General features: G+C 41.0%; 1 protein-coding gene across 1 annotated transcript; it reads right to left on the bottom strand.

Annotated features, from left to right (window-relative positions):
• Positions 1-6,276: 6,276 nt before the first annotated feature.
• On the bottom strand, positions 6,277-16,336 carry ppp4r2b (protein phosphatase 4, regulatory subunit 2b). The gene is made up of 9 exons (XM_031280801.2): positions 16,122-16,336; positions 15,333-15,414; positions 14,839-15,009; positions 10,679-10,772; positions 10,551-10,588; positions 10,352-10,426; positions 10,101-10,241; positions 9,688-9,995; positions 6,277-7,862 (listed from the first exon to the last, which is right to left on the bottom strand). The coding sequence occupies exons 1-9, from the start codon at positions 16,153-16,155 to the stop codon at positions 7,486-7,488; spliced, it is 1,320 nt and encodes a 439-aa protein (XP_031136661.1). The 5' UTR covers positions 16,156-16,336; the 3' UTR covers positions 6,277-7,485.
• Positions 16,337-16,526: the final 190 nt, after the last annotated feature.

Raw genomic sequence — 16,526 nt, 5'->3', positions numbered from 1 at the left:
CCGGGTACAGAGCACCGCGTGCTGCCAGTCATTTCGGCCGAGATTGCGGTTAAGTTTAGGCAAGAAAAAGTGAGCGTTATGCGCGATGAAAGTTAAGTTTAGGCACCGAAACTACTACTTAAGTTTAGGAAAAAGATCATGGTTTGTATTAAAACACTCCCAAGGAACACGCATTTCCTGGATAAAAGTCTTTTGTTTTCCCCAGGAAGCTAACTCCGCTCCCTGGCTTTAAAGTCCTGTGTGTTAATGGCCACCCGTCACCCCAACGACCTCCCAATGTGACCAGCCATGTTCTTATACAGCAGCAGTCAATGTGGTGTGCACAGCAACAACAACAAAAAACTGGAAATCATACGAATTACAGTGTCTTATCTTTTCGTAGCTTTTTGAGCATATGGTTCATGAGAACATGGTGTTAAGAGGTCGTGGTAATTTCACATATTTCTGTGAGATCAGGTTGTTAAACCTTTACTGTAGTGTTTCATCAGATTAATTCACTAAGGGGGAATGCAAAATAGTCCATTTCTTATCACTTAGATTTAGTAACTTTTGCCGAAACGAAATGTTGCTGTTGGGCATTTTCACTTCTTAGCCCAAGATTAGGTTTAAAACACATATAACATTAAACCTTTCAGAGCCCTAGATGATTCATCTGACCATGTCAAACTTTTTTGTTAATCTTATATTGGCATTTGACTTTCAGTCTGCACCTCTGAGAGTTCTAGAAGTTAACATATGCTAAATTAAATGATTAAAAAAATGTTTAACTGCTCCTCATTTTCAAAAGAACCCTGCCAAGGGCTCCACTTTGAGAACCACTGGAGTAAGCAATTAGAATCTCAGCGTGATACAAGCCGTAATTGAAAGACTTCACTAAGACATCATTTTCAGTTGCTGAAAGAAACATGCTCAAACTAGTCTGTTTATGAAAAAAACATCAGTGATTTTGATAATATGAATATCCTCTAAAATTCGTACAGTATAAGCACCCAGTTAACAGACAGAAATGTTTGCATGTGAGCCAAAAAGGCAGTGTGTGTATTTGTGGTCACAATAAAAATGGATGTACATGGGTGCATGTGTATGGTTGAAGTTTGGTGGGGATTTTATTGACCATTAGCAATTATTAATATCCCTGGAGAGCATGAGGTAAGGCTGAAGTTCACATATTTCGGAGCGCTTGATTCTTACAATTTAGATGTCAACCTTTTCAATATTTACTATCTCCAACTTGCTTGTTCATTTATAATGTACTGTATGTGCAATGACGTATCACTAGTAATTCAAGTCCTTTGTACATAAAATGCTGGTCTCTTGAGCCTTTCGGCTGTGTGGCAGGCTCCGTGAGTAACTCGTATTTCCTGCCTATTGATTTAGAATACAACAAGCAGCTCTAAATGTGACAAAGGCTCTATTGTCGTTGTGCTTGTGGCACACAGTTCTTCTGGCCTCGCACAGCAGCAGTTCTCAACCATCCACGGCATGTTCTCAAAAGCTACATTTCAACTTTATGTTCTTCCAGCTGAAAGTCCAATCAATACAGCTTAAGTGTCCATCTTAAAAGAGTCCATTTCATTTAGCTGCTTTTGAGGGGCTCAAATAAATAAACGCTAATTGTATTTAGTGTAAAGAGTTCAAAGTAACAAGCCCAGTCACTTTCTCATTTATTTATGTCTTTACTGTCAGACTACTTGAAGCACAGCCCTGAATAAATTAAGTAAAGTAATAAAATCACTATATGACAGCGTTTGCTTGGACAGGTACCAGCAGCTCAGACAGACTCTCATGTGTGCCTCTCCCGTGTGGCCTAACAATCCATTATCATCATCATAAAGCATCCAAGCAACCTGCCTCTTCAGCTGCGGGATGCATAGACATACAATCCTGCAACAGTGGTATCACCACATACACACTTAATTGCTGTAATTGCACCTTCATTAGGCTCCCATTCACACTTTTTACAACCCGGTGCAAAGAGCAGTTACCACTTACCACACTACCTCTCTGACCAGCTAATCAAATAGAATGCATCTCAGGTCATCTGGCCCAGGCCTTCTGGTTGCTCCAAGAGTTAAATCAAACGTTGGTGAAGCTGGGGTGCCCTGGTAGCTCACCTGGTTGAGCATGCGCCCCATGTACAAAAAGCTCAGTCTTTACCACAGGGGCCGTGGGCAGCCCTTTGCTGCACGTCGTACCCCCTCTCTCTCTCTCTCTTCCCATTCATGTCTTCAGCTGTCCTATCTAATGGATGCCCAAAGGAAATCTTACAAAATAGTTGGACTGGCTGCTGAAATACCATGCCAGATTGTCTTAGATGTGCTTCGCTTGCTTGTTTCCTATTTACTGTATAGTATTTTCATGTGTCTGGGAGACCAAGATACATATCTTGGAAACACAAGGTTAAGTGCTTTTGTATGAGTCAAACTCACACTTGCTCATTTGCTTACATATCTTTTACCACTGACCACTGACTTCCAGGCTCACAGCCAGCATTTTATTGCCAACCATACACTTTTTGTAATGTGTGATATCTTAGAATTTCCGAACTTGGCATTGTTGACAGGACTTGAAGTCGATCTGAAAGTAGACGCCAAATGGCAATGGCACAAATAGACATCAAAGCACTCTTCCACTTACCTTTTCTCTTTCTATGTGATGATGCCATTTTGACAGAGAAGTGGAAATTCAAACAGCAGGCACCTGAGGTTAGTGCCCGCTGAGCTGGCCGCCCCCACACTGAGCTACATTTAAATCCAACTTCTCAAACCCACTGGAGCCTGGATGTCAGAATAATTGAATCTCTACCTTTTTCCACCGACCATTTCAGAACATTAAATAGTATTTCTCATCATCCCCACTTTGCTTAAGCGGTGCTGGTGAAGTCTGTCTGGAGGCCTCCAGTGGTGGAGTCTCCCTGCTGCTGCCTTCATTTTTAGGTGCGATTGGTATTCTTGAAGAATATATGGTAACACTTTACTTGAAGGTATCTACATAAGAGTGACATGACACTGTCATGAACACATGACACTGTCATGACACATGAACTCTAACCCTAACTCTAACTCTAACTTGTCATGACAAAAACCGAATGACACTTACTGACAGAAGCGTTATGTCATAAACGTTAAACGTTTTAAATGTTTGTTTATAATATTTCTGACACGTTCATGACAGTGTCATGTCACTCTTATGTATACCTTCAATAAAGTGTAACCGAATATATGTCGTCCACCTCCCCCCCCCCCCGAGACTTTTCTAGTCTGCCAAAACGCTGAAAGGCATCCCACCCACTGCTGGTGTTTGCCATTTTGTCAGAGTAGTTCAGAATGTTTGACCCTGCTGTCTGCCAAATAATGTCACTTGGCATTGACACCAACCCCCATCTGATCCTGGATCTGCTTGTGTGCCAGATATTCAGCAGAGAACACTAACAAACCTATTACACAATGTAGAGAAAATCACCTTGTTTATTTTCCAAACAAATGCAATGTGACTGGGACCCTACCAGAAGGTAAGAAGCTAATATTTACAAGCAGCATATTCTAGATCATCATTCTGATGAAAGCGTGTGAAATGAGACACGTGGGAGTTGATGTCTGCGGTTTTTGAAGAGGCGTGATAAATATGTCACAGGTTCAACCAAGCAGCAGCAGAAACTAACACTCTAACTGGCATTTGGACAATAAAGAAAAAGATGGTTATGTCATCTCATATTTCACAGGCAGCGTGCACTCCCGGAAAAAACTAAATTAGCCAAGCGAGGGTTCATCAGGCAGACTGCGTTGGATGGAGCTGAAGGAGGTCATGATGTCTCTGTGTGCTTTTCCAGGCGATTCAAGGTAGTGTATACGGAGGCATACTGAATGTGTCACAGCCTGCATTCATGAGCAGCAGGAGGACTCGGTGTGCATTCTGATTTCAGGGCAGGCATGTTTGGTCGGGCTTGGAAACTAAACAGTACCCTCTATTGGATGACACGGAGATTGCGTGTGGCGGTGTCTGACCCCGTCTGAGAGGACATGACTAGATGCAGCTCCATCAGTGAACTTTCAATCCTGTTGAACCACTTAGTATGCTCAAATCTCTCAACTGACACACTTCAACTAAAAGAGCAACTCCTATGTTATAATGACTTTCTTAAGACTTGATGGAGTTCTCCTTTTAATCCTGTCAATGTCACCAAGTGTGTCCAGTACTGAAGTTCTTTCCTTTAACATGATGACTCGAGACAATTAGTTTGATTTGGTATGCACTACTACTGACCACAGATCCATTTAAAAGTTCCTCTCTTGGAGCAGGCTGTGAAGCATGAAACTCAACTTTAACTACATACGGCAGCCCAGTGGGTTTTAAGTGTAGTCCGGAGACCCCCAGGGGTCCATGAGGGCGCTCCACGATGTCAGAAGCGAAATGAGGAAGAGTTTAATTTCATAGTTATTTTACTGACTAGTTTGATCAAAGGCTTTCCTTTTTCTCACTGCCGCTATCACTATTATAATTATATACGCATACTGTACCTACTAACAGCCAATTTATAGGACTTGGACAATAAACATCCATCATTTCTTTTTTTTTTAATAACTTCAAAAAAAAAATTGGAATGCAAAGAAAAGTGATGCTGCCGCATTTTGAAGAAATAGCCCCGCAGTGGGTTTGCTTTCATTTTCAATTTAATTTGATTTTTTGCTTCTCAGGGAAGCCAGAGGTAGCTTTTCTCTTTGCAGATCTGACAACCGGCAGGCTGGTGTATTTACTTTTCTAAAATATTATCCCCCTGCTAATAGAGTCCTGCTTCCCATGGCTGGAGACACAGAAGGCCGTAAAGATATAAACGGCAAAGCAAAATCTGCAAGTGCAGTAATGGCATATAAAGTAAGGTGTAACTACATATTTAGAAACTGGGATACAAGTGTGATAAGTCCACTGGCCATATGGGCAGGCCACTGATGTTTACCTCCAAGCCACCATCCTCCTCTATCCAAATCATCTGCCATTCGTAAAACTAGGGGCAGATTAAAAACCATTCAGTGTCAAGCTGCTTTTAAGATCCCTCCTGACCTGGTATTTGTTTCCCTGGAGACAAGACCACCATTAAAACAGTGTGGCATAGATTAATGTAGTCCACTTCTTATTTCCTCGGAGAGCCTGTGCAAATTTCAGCAGTCAAAAGACAGCAGTGACAGACGATGTTGGGGGTTTATTTAATGGGTAAGGGGTCGCTCCTCTGTATATTAGACCTGATTTAGACCAGACCCTTCAACAGATGGTGGGTCTCTATAGAAGACGACTGCCAAACACATCTTGTGTTGATTCATCACTTTCATCATTTTCAAATCATGCTTCATTTGCCAAGTCAGAGATGCTCCTGAATGAAAATCTTAACTAAATACATACAAATAATGTTTCGTGCCACCAATTGCTAACTGGGGAAATAACGAGCTTATGGAAATCAAAGCTGATGAGAACACTTAACAGACAAATTGGGTTATACAGCAAAATAACTCGTCAAACACAGGTGCAAACATTAATATTGGCTGCATTTCATTATTAGTTTGTCATAATAATGGTATTGTGCATACTGGCATACATGAAATGGATTGGAGCCATAGCTAATGCTTTTCCAGCTGTGACTATTCAAAATGTCTGCGAGAAAAATCCTTTTCTGCTGCTCAGAACCCAGATACCTTACAGGCCAACTAATCACAGACAATCATACAGCTAAGTTGCAATTAACAAGTACATATTATTCTGGCAGTGTGTCATTCCATACTCCATAACATACTAACCATGGTTGTTTTTTTTGTAGAAACTATACTCCAAGTCAGTATGCATACTACAAAACACTTGATTTTTGAGTGGATGATGTACACTACTGTCCCACAATGCACTGGGCAAAGCAAATAGAAGAGCTAACATTTGTAAAGATGGTAAGACAGCAAGCTCTGGAAAACAAAACAAAAAAGTATTAAATATTTTTGAAATACACTTTGCTTTAAGATTTGTTAATCGGCAATGGTGCTCTGAAGCTGCAGTTTTATGTAGTTGAGAAAACCAGAGGACATTTCCAACGCTTGTAAACTACCGTTAATGATCCAAACTCTGAAATGGGCTTTTTCACAACCGACATTTTGACTTGTAGCAGAAAAAGCTCAGGTCTAATAATGACATTAACAACTCTGCTCTTTAATTGTCCTATTTCAGTGAGCCAGCATACCGCACCTGTTAATGCACAGAATAAACGAGAAGCACTGTGAAAGTAAGAAAGACCACCACGCATAAAAATGTTAACATTTATTGCTGTTTCTGAATACCGCACTGAAAGCAAAAGCATTCAGAGTATACACAGAAATTATACAATTATATATGGTTTCACAAAGGCAGTGAACACATACTGTATTACAATCTACAAAAATCTACTTTACAGAAATTTAAAATTCTAAATATCAAAAAGTACAGCTGCAGAAACAGGTGTAGAACTGGAACCAGAAACTGCTCTGGATATCGGTCGGTAAAACAACATGGTGACATCACGATACAAAGAAAGCAGAAGTCATCTTTGTACTTACAGCTGGTTTTACAACTGGCAGACAAAACTAAAACATACTCCAAAATAACTAATTGACTTGAAATGATCATATAAATTATGGTGGTTTTATGCATCCAAAATATATCATTTTACAGAAGACACCTCAACAAGGTAGCATGTCATTGTATTGTTAGTGGGATTGGTAGTGTATCGATGCAAAAATATGGTTAAAATAATATAAGGACACAATGGAAGAAAACAAAAAAAAATAAACGTCTACCATCTCATAAGGATGGAGAAATACATTTTAAAACAATGCATGTTCTCAACAGCCTGGTGGAACTTGGTGGAGTAACAATATAGTGGTGGTGGGGTGTTCCCTTCAGGTCATTGCTTGACTAAAGAATATTTATTACATAAATGGTGGTGGTAGCTCATATCCTGAAAAACAATGTCATAAGTAAACAGGGGCTGGTACGGCTCTGTTCTGACCCCTGGTGGTGTGGTACACTGGGCTCTAAGGGTACAAAACAGACTACCAATCCTGTCACAATGTCCACATGGTTGGAGTTGAGTGGTATAAGAAAAGAACCAGACCACCCCAGCATCCAACAAGCCCACTGAACACCAAAAAAAGAATCCAGCTAAGAAACTCAAGGCTGCTGAAACCAACCTCTTCCAGAAACTTAAAAACAAGAGGATAAGAAGCTCAATAAAATATTCCAGTTTAAAAAAGAAAAGAAAACAAAACAAAAAAAAAAGATAAGAAAAAGAATTGTCAAATGAAAATGTATATGCCCACATCAATGCCAGGTAGCCATTTTGGAGGAGTGTCCAAAAGCAGGACGAGGGTTCGTCTTGTGTACGAGGTGCAGTTCTCATCATTCCCAGTGACAGTCAAGCTGGATTCAAGGATAAGCTGGTTTATGGTCACACATGGCTGCAGGGGGGCCTTCAATCTAGTCCTGCTCCATGGGCTCCTCAGTGGACCCAGTGTTCAAGATGGCGCTTTCCATGTCGCCCTCTGTAGGAGGTTCGGTCGTACTGCTGGAGGGAGCGAGAGCTACGTCTTCTCTGGCCGCTTCGGCACTCTCCTCTATGCTACAGCTGCTGCTACCGCTGCTACTGCTACTGCTGCTGCTGACTGGGTCACTGTTGCTCTCCTCGCTGTCCCTGCTGGTCTCGGGGCTCTCCAGGACGCCTGCAGGCGCCTGCTGCTCCGATTGATCCATGTCACTGCCCTCCTCCTGGGAGCCGCAGGGCACCTCCCGCTCAGCCTGCTCGGCCTCTGGACCTGAGCCCGTGCACACCTCGGCCTGCGTGCTGCTCGTGGGTTCTGTGGTGACATTAAAAAAAACCCACCAGAGTATGTTTTAGCCCTGTTCAGACTGAAATGACCCAAATCTTTCCAGACAATTGAAGACGATTGAATGACTGCTTTTGCTCGTTTTCCTGTCAGGCAGACTTCAAGAAGGACCACTCACACTACTTAATTTGTCATTCGACAGAACTTGCCACATTCACTCATAAGCTTACAAAATGGATTAAATCTTTCCTTCAATTACTGCAGAAGTTAGATTAAATTTATATTAGACTTATTTTAAGTCAAGAATATCACATGGATAATATACGACTAATAAGTACTATGCCTCTTATAAAAATAAAAGAACTTAGTCTTAAGATTGGCCCACATCGTGGCCGGGGTTGCCCAGCAGATAGAGCAAACGCACATATATTTAGAGGTTTATGCCTCGACGCAGAGGTCCAGGGTTCGACTTCGACCTGTGACGATTTCCTGCATGTCTTCCCCCCCCCCCCCCCCTCTCATTTCTCACCTGTCCTGTCCATTAAAGGCTGAAAAGCCCAAAAAATATATTTAAAAAGAATAAAAGATTGGCCCACATTAGGTTTTATTGATGGTTAACTCAACCTGGCACAGATTCTTGTACAAGCTGGTTCACTCCCAATACAATGTCACCTGCAACTAGTCAACCATATTAATCAGTCCCTCCAGGATTTCGGGGCCTTTTTTTTTAGATTGTTGCGGCCCAAAATGCCCGATTTCACGGGAGCTTTTGTAAAAATTTGCGATAAAAGTTGCAATGTCTTTTGTATGTTTGTTGCAATGAAGTTGCGGGAGACAGTGAAAGTTGCAAAAAAAGTTGCGATTTCTTTTTTTATAGTTCTTTAAAAATAAAAAAGGAAACTTGTTTCGGGGAGAGTACAACTACTCTGGGCTGAGTTTTCCTAGTAACCTTACCAAAAAGGCTCAGGGTGCTGCAAATGTTGGTATATGAAAATATGAAAAAAAGGCTGGTGGATTTAAGACAAAAAATAATAATTTATTGAATGAATCAAATTTGAACGTGTCAGTGGCTTGTTGATCTTTACATTGTTAATTAATTTCCTAACCTGAGACACACATTCATATGGTTTGATAAAGTAGCTACTTATTGGACTTTAACTTATCATTGCACTTACAATAACGAGAGCAGCTGTCCTCAATTTAGGTCATCGTGTCGTCTCATCTGCGGTTTTTCCTGCATCTACCGTGTGTGTTTGTGTGTGTGCGCGTCAAAGACTTTGGGCATTGTGAACAACTTTGCTGATCATCACAAAGTGGTGAACTCGCTCCATCCTTGTGAACGACTGAGCCTTTTGGGGATGCTCCTTTTATACCCAATCATGACACTCGCCTGTTTCCAATTAACCTGTTCACCTGTGGAATGTTCCAAACAGATGTCTTTTGAGCATTCCTCAACTTTCCCAGTCTGTTGTTGTCCCTGTCCCAGCTTTTTTGGAACGTGTTGCAGGCATCAAATTCAAAATGAGTAAATATTTGCAAAAAACACTGAAGTTTATTAAATATTTTGTCTTTGTAGTGTATCCAACTGAATTTAGGTTGAAAAGGATTTGCAAATCATTGTATTCTGTTTTTATTTACGTTTTACACAACGTCCCAACTTCATTGGAATTGGCGTTTGTTATCTAGCCTACCCACATTGACAAAAATGGGGTGGACAAAATAATAGAACAACTGTCAGTACAATGCACCTATGTCGCCAAATAAATCCTAAATTCATTTTCCCTCAGTAATGCAAAACGCATCACATACAAACCAATTAACACACACGGCACGTTAAAAACACCAACGACCCTACCTTGGTCCTCAGCAGCAGCAGCACTGCTGGAGGCTTCATTCTCCTTGCTGTACCCGGCCTTCTCCTCTTCCTCTTCCTCCTGGACCATGGCTTCTGCCTCTTTTGAGAGGCAGGTGGCATGTAAAGGCCTCATAGTGTCCGCCTCCTGCTCTTCCTCTTCATCCTCCTCATCATCTTCTTCCTCCTCGTCCTTGCTGAACTTAAGTCTCTTCACTTCCTGCTGCTCAGCTTCCATGTCCTCTTCTGCGTCTTCTGGGTGTTTGTTCTTCACCGAGCTCCCCAGGGAACCTCCCGACGCTGAAACCTCGCTGACAAACGCAGAATAAAATCGGGAGATCCAAATGTGATTCCAGTGGGTTTATGTTGAACATGAAGAATATGATTTTCTGGTGCGTTAATAGCTTCTGACATACCTGGAGTCCTTGTCGCCTTCTTGCTCTGTGTTGAGGTCTTTGTCGTCTGTGCTGTCTGGCAGGCCATTCGCTGCTAGGGAGTTGGCCAGAGACACCTTCGGTCGGTTCAGCGGCCGGGGAGTTCCAGGACCGTTCACTTTCCTAATGAAAATATAATATATTAATAAAAGAGAAGAAGCACATCTGTTATCTGTTGAAATTCAATTGATGTCAATTTTAGGATCAAGGACTACATCTGGCCCCAAAACAACCTCTCCGTAAAAGCAGATGTGTTCCCAGGAAGCATCACTCCATTCATTCTGTTGACAGCACTGCATCCATTTTTCCTGTACAAGCAAGTTCAGAAAAACAAATCTCTTAATGTGTTGGAAAATATAATACCCAAAACTTCATATTAGGTTTGGTTTTATGTTTATTCTAAAAACGGTTTCATCTGAACCAGACACTTACTCTGAGGTTGGGTGAACACAGCTGACCACCATTACATTCTAGAGGAAAACAAGAATACCTAAATGAGTGACAACAGCTTGACGATAGGTTAACAACTTGAGAGAACAGCCACGCTGCTTGGCACATACCTTCTCCACCCCCCGAAGAAACTTATCTGTTCCTGTGTAGTTCCTCTTGGGTTCTGTGAGCAGCTCGCACAAGCGCTGGATCGTAAATGGAATTCTAAAATGAATGGGGAAAAAAAAGCAACAGACTCAAAATACAGATTATAGAAAACTTGTCATTTAGGTGGTCTTCTGTAATAATTCAGTTTAATCCAGGGTTTCCCGCAGCACTTTGCAGCTAAGGCGGCCGCCTGAGCAACACACGCCTGCCGCCTTAACTACGTCGTCAATTTTTTTTTTTTTTTTTTTTAATATGAGCGATATCCGCCCTGTCACTCTGTCCTGTTTTCTCCCTTTCATTCCAAACCACACAGTTGACAACCTGCAGGTGGGGGCGGTGGAGACAGGCTCGGACATAAACGCCACGGGCTGCTGTGGACTTGTCAGTCTTGCAAGCGGTTTCAGAAAAGTGGCTGCATGTGTCCAACAATGCACAGAACATTAACCGGTACAAGCCTGCAGCTGTCCGCGGACACGGAGTGCAGAAAGTGTGTCAGAGCCTCACGGACGGGTGAACTGAGACTCCGTTTCCTGCTTGTCGGTCAATGGTTAATGATCGGTTAACATTTAATTTCATTGTTCTATCTTTTGGAAGGCTGGCTGCCAAAAATCGCCACTTACTAGCTAATTAAATAGCCTGAGGGTAAACATAAGTGACATGGTGGCTTGAGTCTGGTGTGTGCGTGTTTGTGTGTGCGCGCATGTGTCGGCCCGCTCCCCCGTGAAGCTCCGACATGCAGACAGCAGAGCAACAGAAGGCAGTGTGTGCACCTTTGACAAAAAGACTGAGAAACAGAACTATTTTGGTACAAACATTTACTCGCCATGTGGCAGATAGCCACATAGATATAGATAGATATAATTTATTAATTATATATTATTTAATATTATGCTAATTTTCAGGTTCATAAAATTGTATTTAGAGGTTGTACCAGAATAGGTTTATGTGGTTTAATTTTCAGAAAACACCATATATTTGTTGTACTGCACATTGCTGCAGCTCCTCTTTTCACCCTGTGTGTTGAGCTCTCTGTTTTAGCTACAGAGTGAGGCATCTCACTTCTGTTCCATCTTTGTTGGGAGTCGCACATGCGCAGTACCTAGGTAAGGACTGCTAGCTAGTCAGTTGCCGAGCATGAGGTCTTGCCACGCTAGGCGAGCATTATAACGTGTGTTACAAGGTGACGCACGTTCATCACGGAAGTAAAGGCTGGACTACAATAGAGCTGTTTGGAGCAGTTTGTGAACAGTGTTTTCTGTTGGAGATGGTAAGTCCCTTTGGGGTGGACTTGGGGCTTTTTCACTTTGTAAACCTATAACATGCACAAAAAAAAGATATAACCCAATACAGGAAAGGGGAAAAGCAAAAAAGCATAATATGAGCACTTTAAATTTAATATTTAATAAATAATTGTTAAATGTAGTACGGAGTCTGTAGTCTTTCTACAAATTTTCTGCAGGAAACCCAGAAATCATTTTATTTATACAATCTGGTACTAAGGGATAGTGGGAGCCTCGGAGAGAAATCACAGAGCAGGCAAGTTGTGCTTTATCATCACTAGAAAGGGAAACATATCAAGTATATTACTGTATCATGATTACATGACAGCTGTCAAATAATTGCGTTTGGGATACTTTAATCAAGACAATCGATTATCAATTTTGTTGCCGGGCAATTTTCTGTCAATTGCCTATTGGACTAAACATTTTGGCTCCATTACTTACAGTACATTACTGCCAATCCAACCTTTTAAAAACTTTTCCAACATTTAGGATCCTTTACACTTCCTTTTACCAATTAGTGCATGAAGTAGAAGTTGTCACGGGTCCGCTCAGTTCCTAGTAACGGAGACGGGACCCCGGAATGGGTCTGGGTTAAGTTCTGTTCAATTGCTGTTGGTCTCTGGTCTGTGTATCAACACGTCTAATTCCGAAATGGATCAGAGCACACTCAATCAGGTCTTATCTTGTGTTACGACATAATCATTACAATAGAAAAATGTGTTAGTAAATAGTTAAGCTTAAGTACATTTAGCTTTATGTCACTTATGAATCATTATTTCGCATCATCACTGACAGGTGCAGAGTCAACACATTGCATTGCAAGTTATTAGCAGTTCCATTGTGGGAACTTTGGAGAAAGCTTTGTAGGGCATACATTTATAAAATTAGGCTACATCCACACTACTACGTTTTCATTTTAAAACAGCATTTTCAAACAAACGATTTTCGTACAACAAGGGTCGTAGCACCTTTTTTTGAACCAATCTCCGTTCTTAGCAACACGCCTGCAAACTCATTACCACAGACTATTCACGTACACTGGGCACGTGTGTGCCGGTGTAAACACGGTGTAGGGCTGATAACGCTGCTAGTAGGGTTGGGTACCTTTCGCATCTGAACCAATATCAGTACCGATACCGGTACCCAACGGTACTTTTTTTTTGGTACTTTCCCTCTGTAATTACAAAAAAAAATATTTAAAAATTGTAAAAATAATCCTGTTTACTTAGAACATTGTTATTTATTTAGAATATTTTACACTGACAGAAATTAATAAAAATAAAACCCCTCCCTCTCTCCTCCCAAACCCGTCCCTACAACCAATTAAATTGAATAATTATTCAACTTTTATTCTTGTATTTGTATATTATTTAGGGCTGTCAAAATAAAAAAAAATAACGCAGATTAATCCATTCCAGCCGTTCTAGCCACCATTCAACTGTAAAATGAAGGAGGGAGACGAGAATGTGCTGCCTGGATCATTAACTGGAACATTTACTTGTAAAAATCTTCTTCCTGCCAATCCTGGCTACCGAAATCTGGTGCCACTGATATGTCTGCTCTTCTCTCTGATGCTCTGAAGACGACACAGGCAACACAAACACCGCTGAACGTGACGCTAGTTAACACTATACTCGACAGCCGCTAACGTTAGCCTACCACTAGCTAGTAGCTGGATTAAAAACGGTTAAAATGCTGACAGCTAACGCTAAACGGTGTAAAGTTTGACTGTGTTTTGGCCGTCGGAAAAACAACACAGACGGTGCGTTCAATGAAACTGGTAAACTACAGCCTCGTGGTGCATTTGAAGTTATTGTAAATGTCCTTTTCCAACCTGGTGGCCGTTTATGTCGTTCAACAGCAATTTACTAGTGAAATAAGTTATTGGTATAGTTATTACATTATTATTAAATCATTTAATTTTAACCATATGGCCTTAGCAAAAAACAAGCCGTTCTTTAATGTCACCAACTGTTGTTTAGTAGGCTACACTTTTTTTTTCTTTTCTTTTTTTTACTTTCTTAAAAAGTATTGGTTCAGGCACCGTTAATTATGTATGCGATTAATTTCGACTAATTAATCAGAGTATGTAATTAATTAGATACATTTTTTTACTCGATTGACAGCCCTAATATTATATTTTAGCCTGTTTTATTTTCATCATGACCATTTTTAATTGCTCTTTAATGTTTCATGTAAAGCACTTTGAACTGCCTTGTTGCTGAAAGGTGCTGTAGAAATAATGTTGCCTTTACTTACAACCTCAGCCTGTCAGTCATCCCCCAGGGCATATAAACCACTGTTGTGCCTGCTTGTCTCACAGGAAGTGTAACGTCAACAGCACAGCGACTGCTTTCGGCTCGCCATTAATATCATATCACAATGAAAGGTGTCTGCGTGAAGTTTTGACACTTTTTGACTCTGTGACTTCAACAAACTGCAGAGCCGACGTAGTTTGCTCCGTCTGCACGCGTGTAACTTGCCAAAATTTGGCACCGTTTGATTTTACGTGAACCAATACTCGGTAATACCGATGTGATTCGGTCGGTACCGGTAAAAGTACAGGGTTCGGTACCCAACCCTAGCTGCTAGACACTGAATTGTCGCAAATTGCTCAGGTAATAGCTGGCCTCCTGCTGCTCAAGAGCACAAGAGCTGCTAGCATCGACAACAAGGTCAGAAACTACTGTAATTTGTTATCCTGTTGAATAACCACCGGTAGTCAAGGCCAGTGACGTTTGTTTTCTTTCAGAAAAGGGTCACGTCACCAGACATGCTCAAATCGGGCTTCTCCATCCATTCAGTCGGCCTGCCAATATTACTGTCATACTGTCACCTACCCATTGTATCCATTCACAATCTTCAGAATTCTCTCCTTCATATCTTCAAATGGAATTGACTCCACGTTGGGATTAGCAGCACCTCTTTGCTCAGGTGCTGAGGCTCTGAAGTCATCCATCACCTTCTCCAATTTAAACAGGAAGTAGTTCTTAAACTGAGACCACTGAACCCTTGAGAAAAATGGTAAGCAGAATAAGACTCAACACATGTGGCATAACACATAAGAATAGAGGAAAAACTGGCAAAATTTGATAAAAGCATACTATGGCTGGATGTTGCCTAGGCTATGGTAACATGTTAATTAAGAAGAGGCATGAAAATACAGAACTGCACAAACTAAAAAAATGATTCTGCAAACTCTGTATAAACCTTATTCCTGGACCGACCATCTACTGTACAAACGTTTTTAATACAGTTATAGTATTATTAATAATGTGTTACATAAGATTAATGTATTATTTATTTATTCATCAGACCTGCTATGTTCACTTACATGGTCTCTCCAGTCTTGGCAATATGACATAGAAACTGTTCCAGAAGAGGAGACGTCTCTGTCTTTACTTGCTTATCAAAATCTGAGGAGAGAAAACAAACCACGGGTTGAACAGTACGTTGTGTAACTTTACTAGCCTGATGAGAGATGGACAGGCTTTGATTTAACCTAGCCTAAAGTTACAGTTTTGACATTCGGCTGCTATAAAGCTTGGGTGTTTTTGCAACCTGCATTTAGCCCACTAAATGAAGCTAAGGCAGGTCTCTGGCAACACTTTGGCTGAAGACTATCACATTGTCTAATTAACGTTAGCTATTTACATAACGTAGCGGGCTAGTGGATGCTATTTATCTAGCTAAGTTGCTTACTAGCTATAACTAGCTTAGCTAAGTGTAGCGCTATGGCTAACATGTTAAGTTAGCCGCAAAGCGTAGCCGGCAAACAGTAACGTTAACCAATAGCCGGTGACACTGGCCACTTATCTAACGTTATCTCAGCCAAACACATCTGTCAGCAAGTTAAATAAAATGTTGAGGGCAAATACATATACGTTCGGAAGTATGTAGCTAACGTTATAAAAAAAAAAGCATCACATGTAATGAATTGGACAGACAGCTAACCATTTCCGTGTATTGTAGCGTTAGCTAGCTAGTCATGAGTAGCAGCTAGCTAGCGACATTAGCTTTTGAGCTACAATCCGTTTGTTTTTTATAGTAGAGCAATTGCGGAAGCCCACGTATTACGCTTGGTCTCAATAAACACAAAATTATTGAAATAAACTGAAGTGACCTCTGAGCGCCTCTTGGAGCGAGTCAATTTCCATCACGACGTTGCCCTCTGTCAGTCTTGTGGATGTAAAAAGCAGACTGGCGGCTACCGGCTAGCTGCTGCTACTGCTGCTAGCTACGATCTCACAGCAGGCAAAGAGGAGGGAGCATTTTAATATGGCGCCGTGAGGTCACTGCCTGTTCAGCAACAGACAAGGCACTGGGAAGAACAACATAGCCTTTTGGAATAACTAGCCTGCCTATAAAATAACCATTGATTATGACAAAAATATTTAGCAATACAGAATAATTAGCCTGCCTATAAAATAATTGATTATAACAAAATATAGCAATCCATTGATTAAGATGTATAATTAAATGTGAATTGTGTGTGTGTGTGTGTGTATATATATATATATATATATAT

Source organism: Sander lucioperca, chromosome 6, assembly GCF_008315115.2.
Source record: "Sander lucioperca isolate FBNREF2018 chromosome 6, SLUC_FBN_1.2, whole genome shotgun sequence".
Lineage (NCBI taxonomy): Eukaryota > Metazoa > Chordata > Actinopteri > Perciformes > Percidae > Sander > Sander lucioperca.
Note: the sequence above shows the minus strand (reverse complement) of the source record. Positions and strands in the feature narration are given on the sequence as shown.

Coding starts and splice junctions, on each gene's coding strand:
- ppp4r2b (XM_031280801.2), bottom strand. CDS start 16,155: ATGGAAATTGACTCGCTCCAAGAGGCGCTCAGAG. Junction 15,415..16,121: donor GCTCCAAGAGGCGCTCAGAG/GTCACTTCAGTT, acceptor TTCTCTCCTCAG/ATTTTGATAAGCAAGTAAAG. Junction 10,589..10,678: donor TTCTTCGGGGGGTGGAGAAG/GTATGTGCCAAG, acceptor GTTTTCCTCTAG/AATGTAATGGTGGTCAGCTG.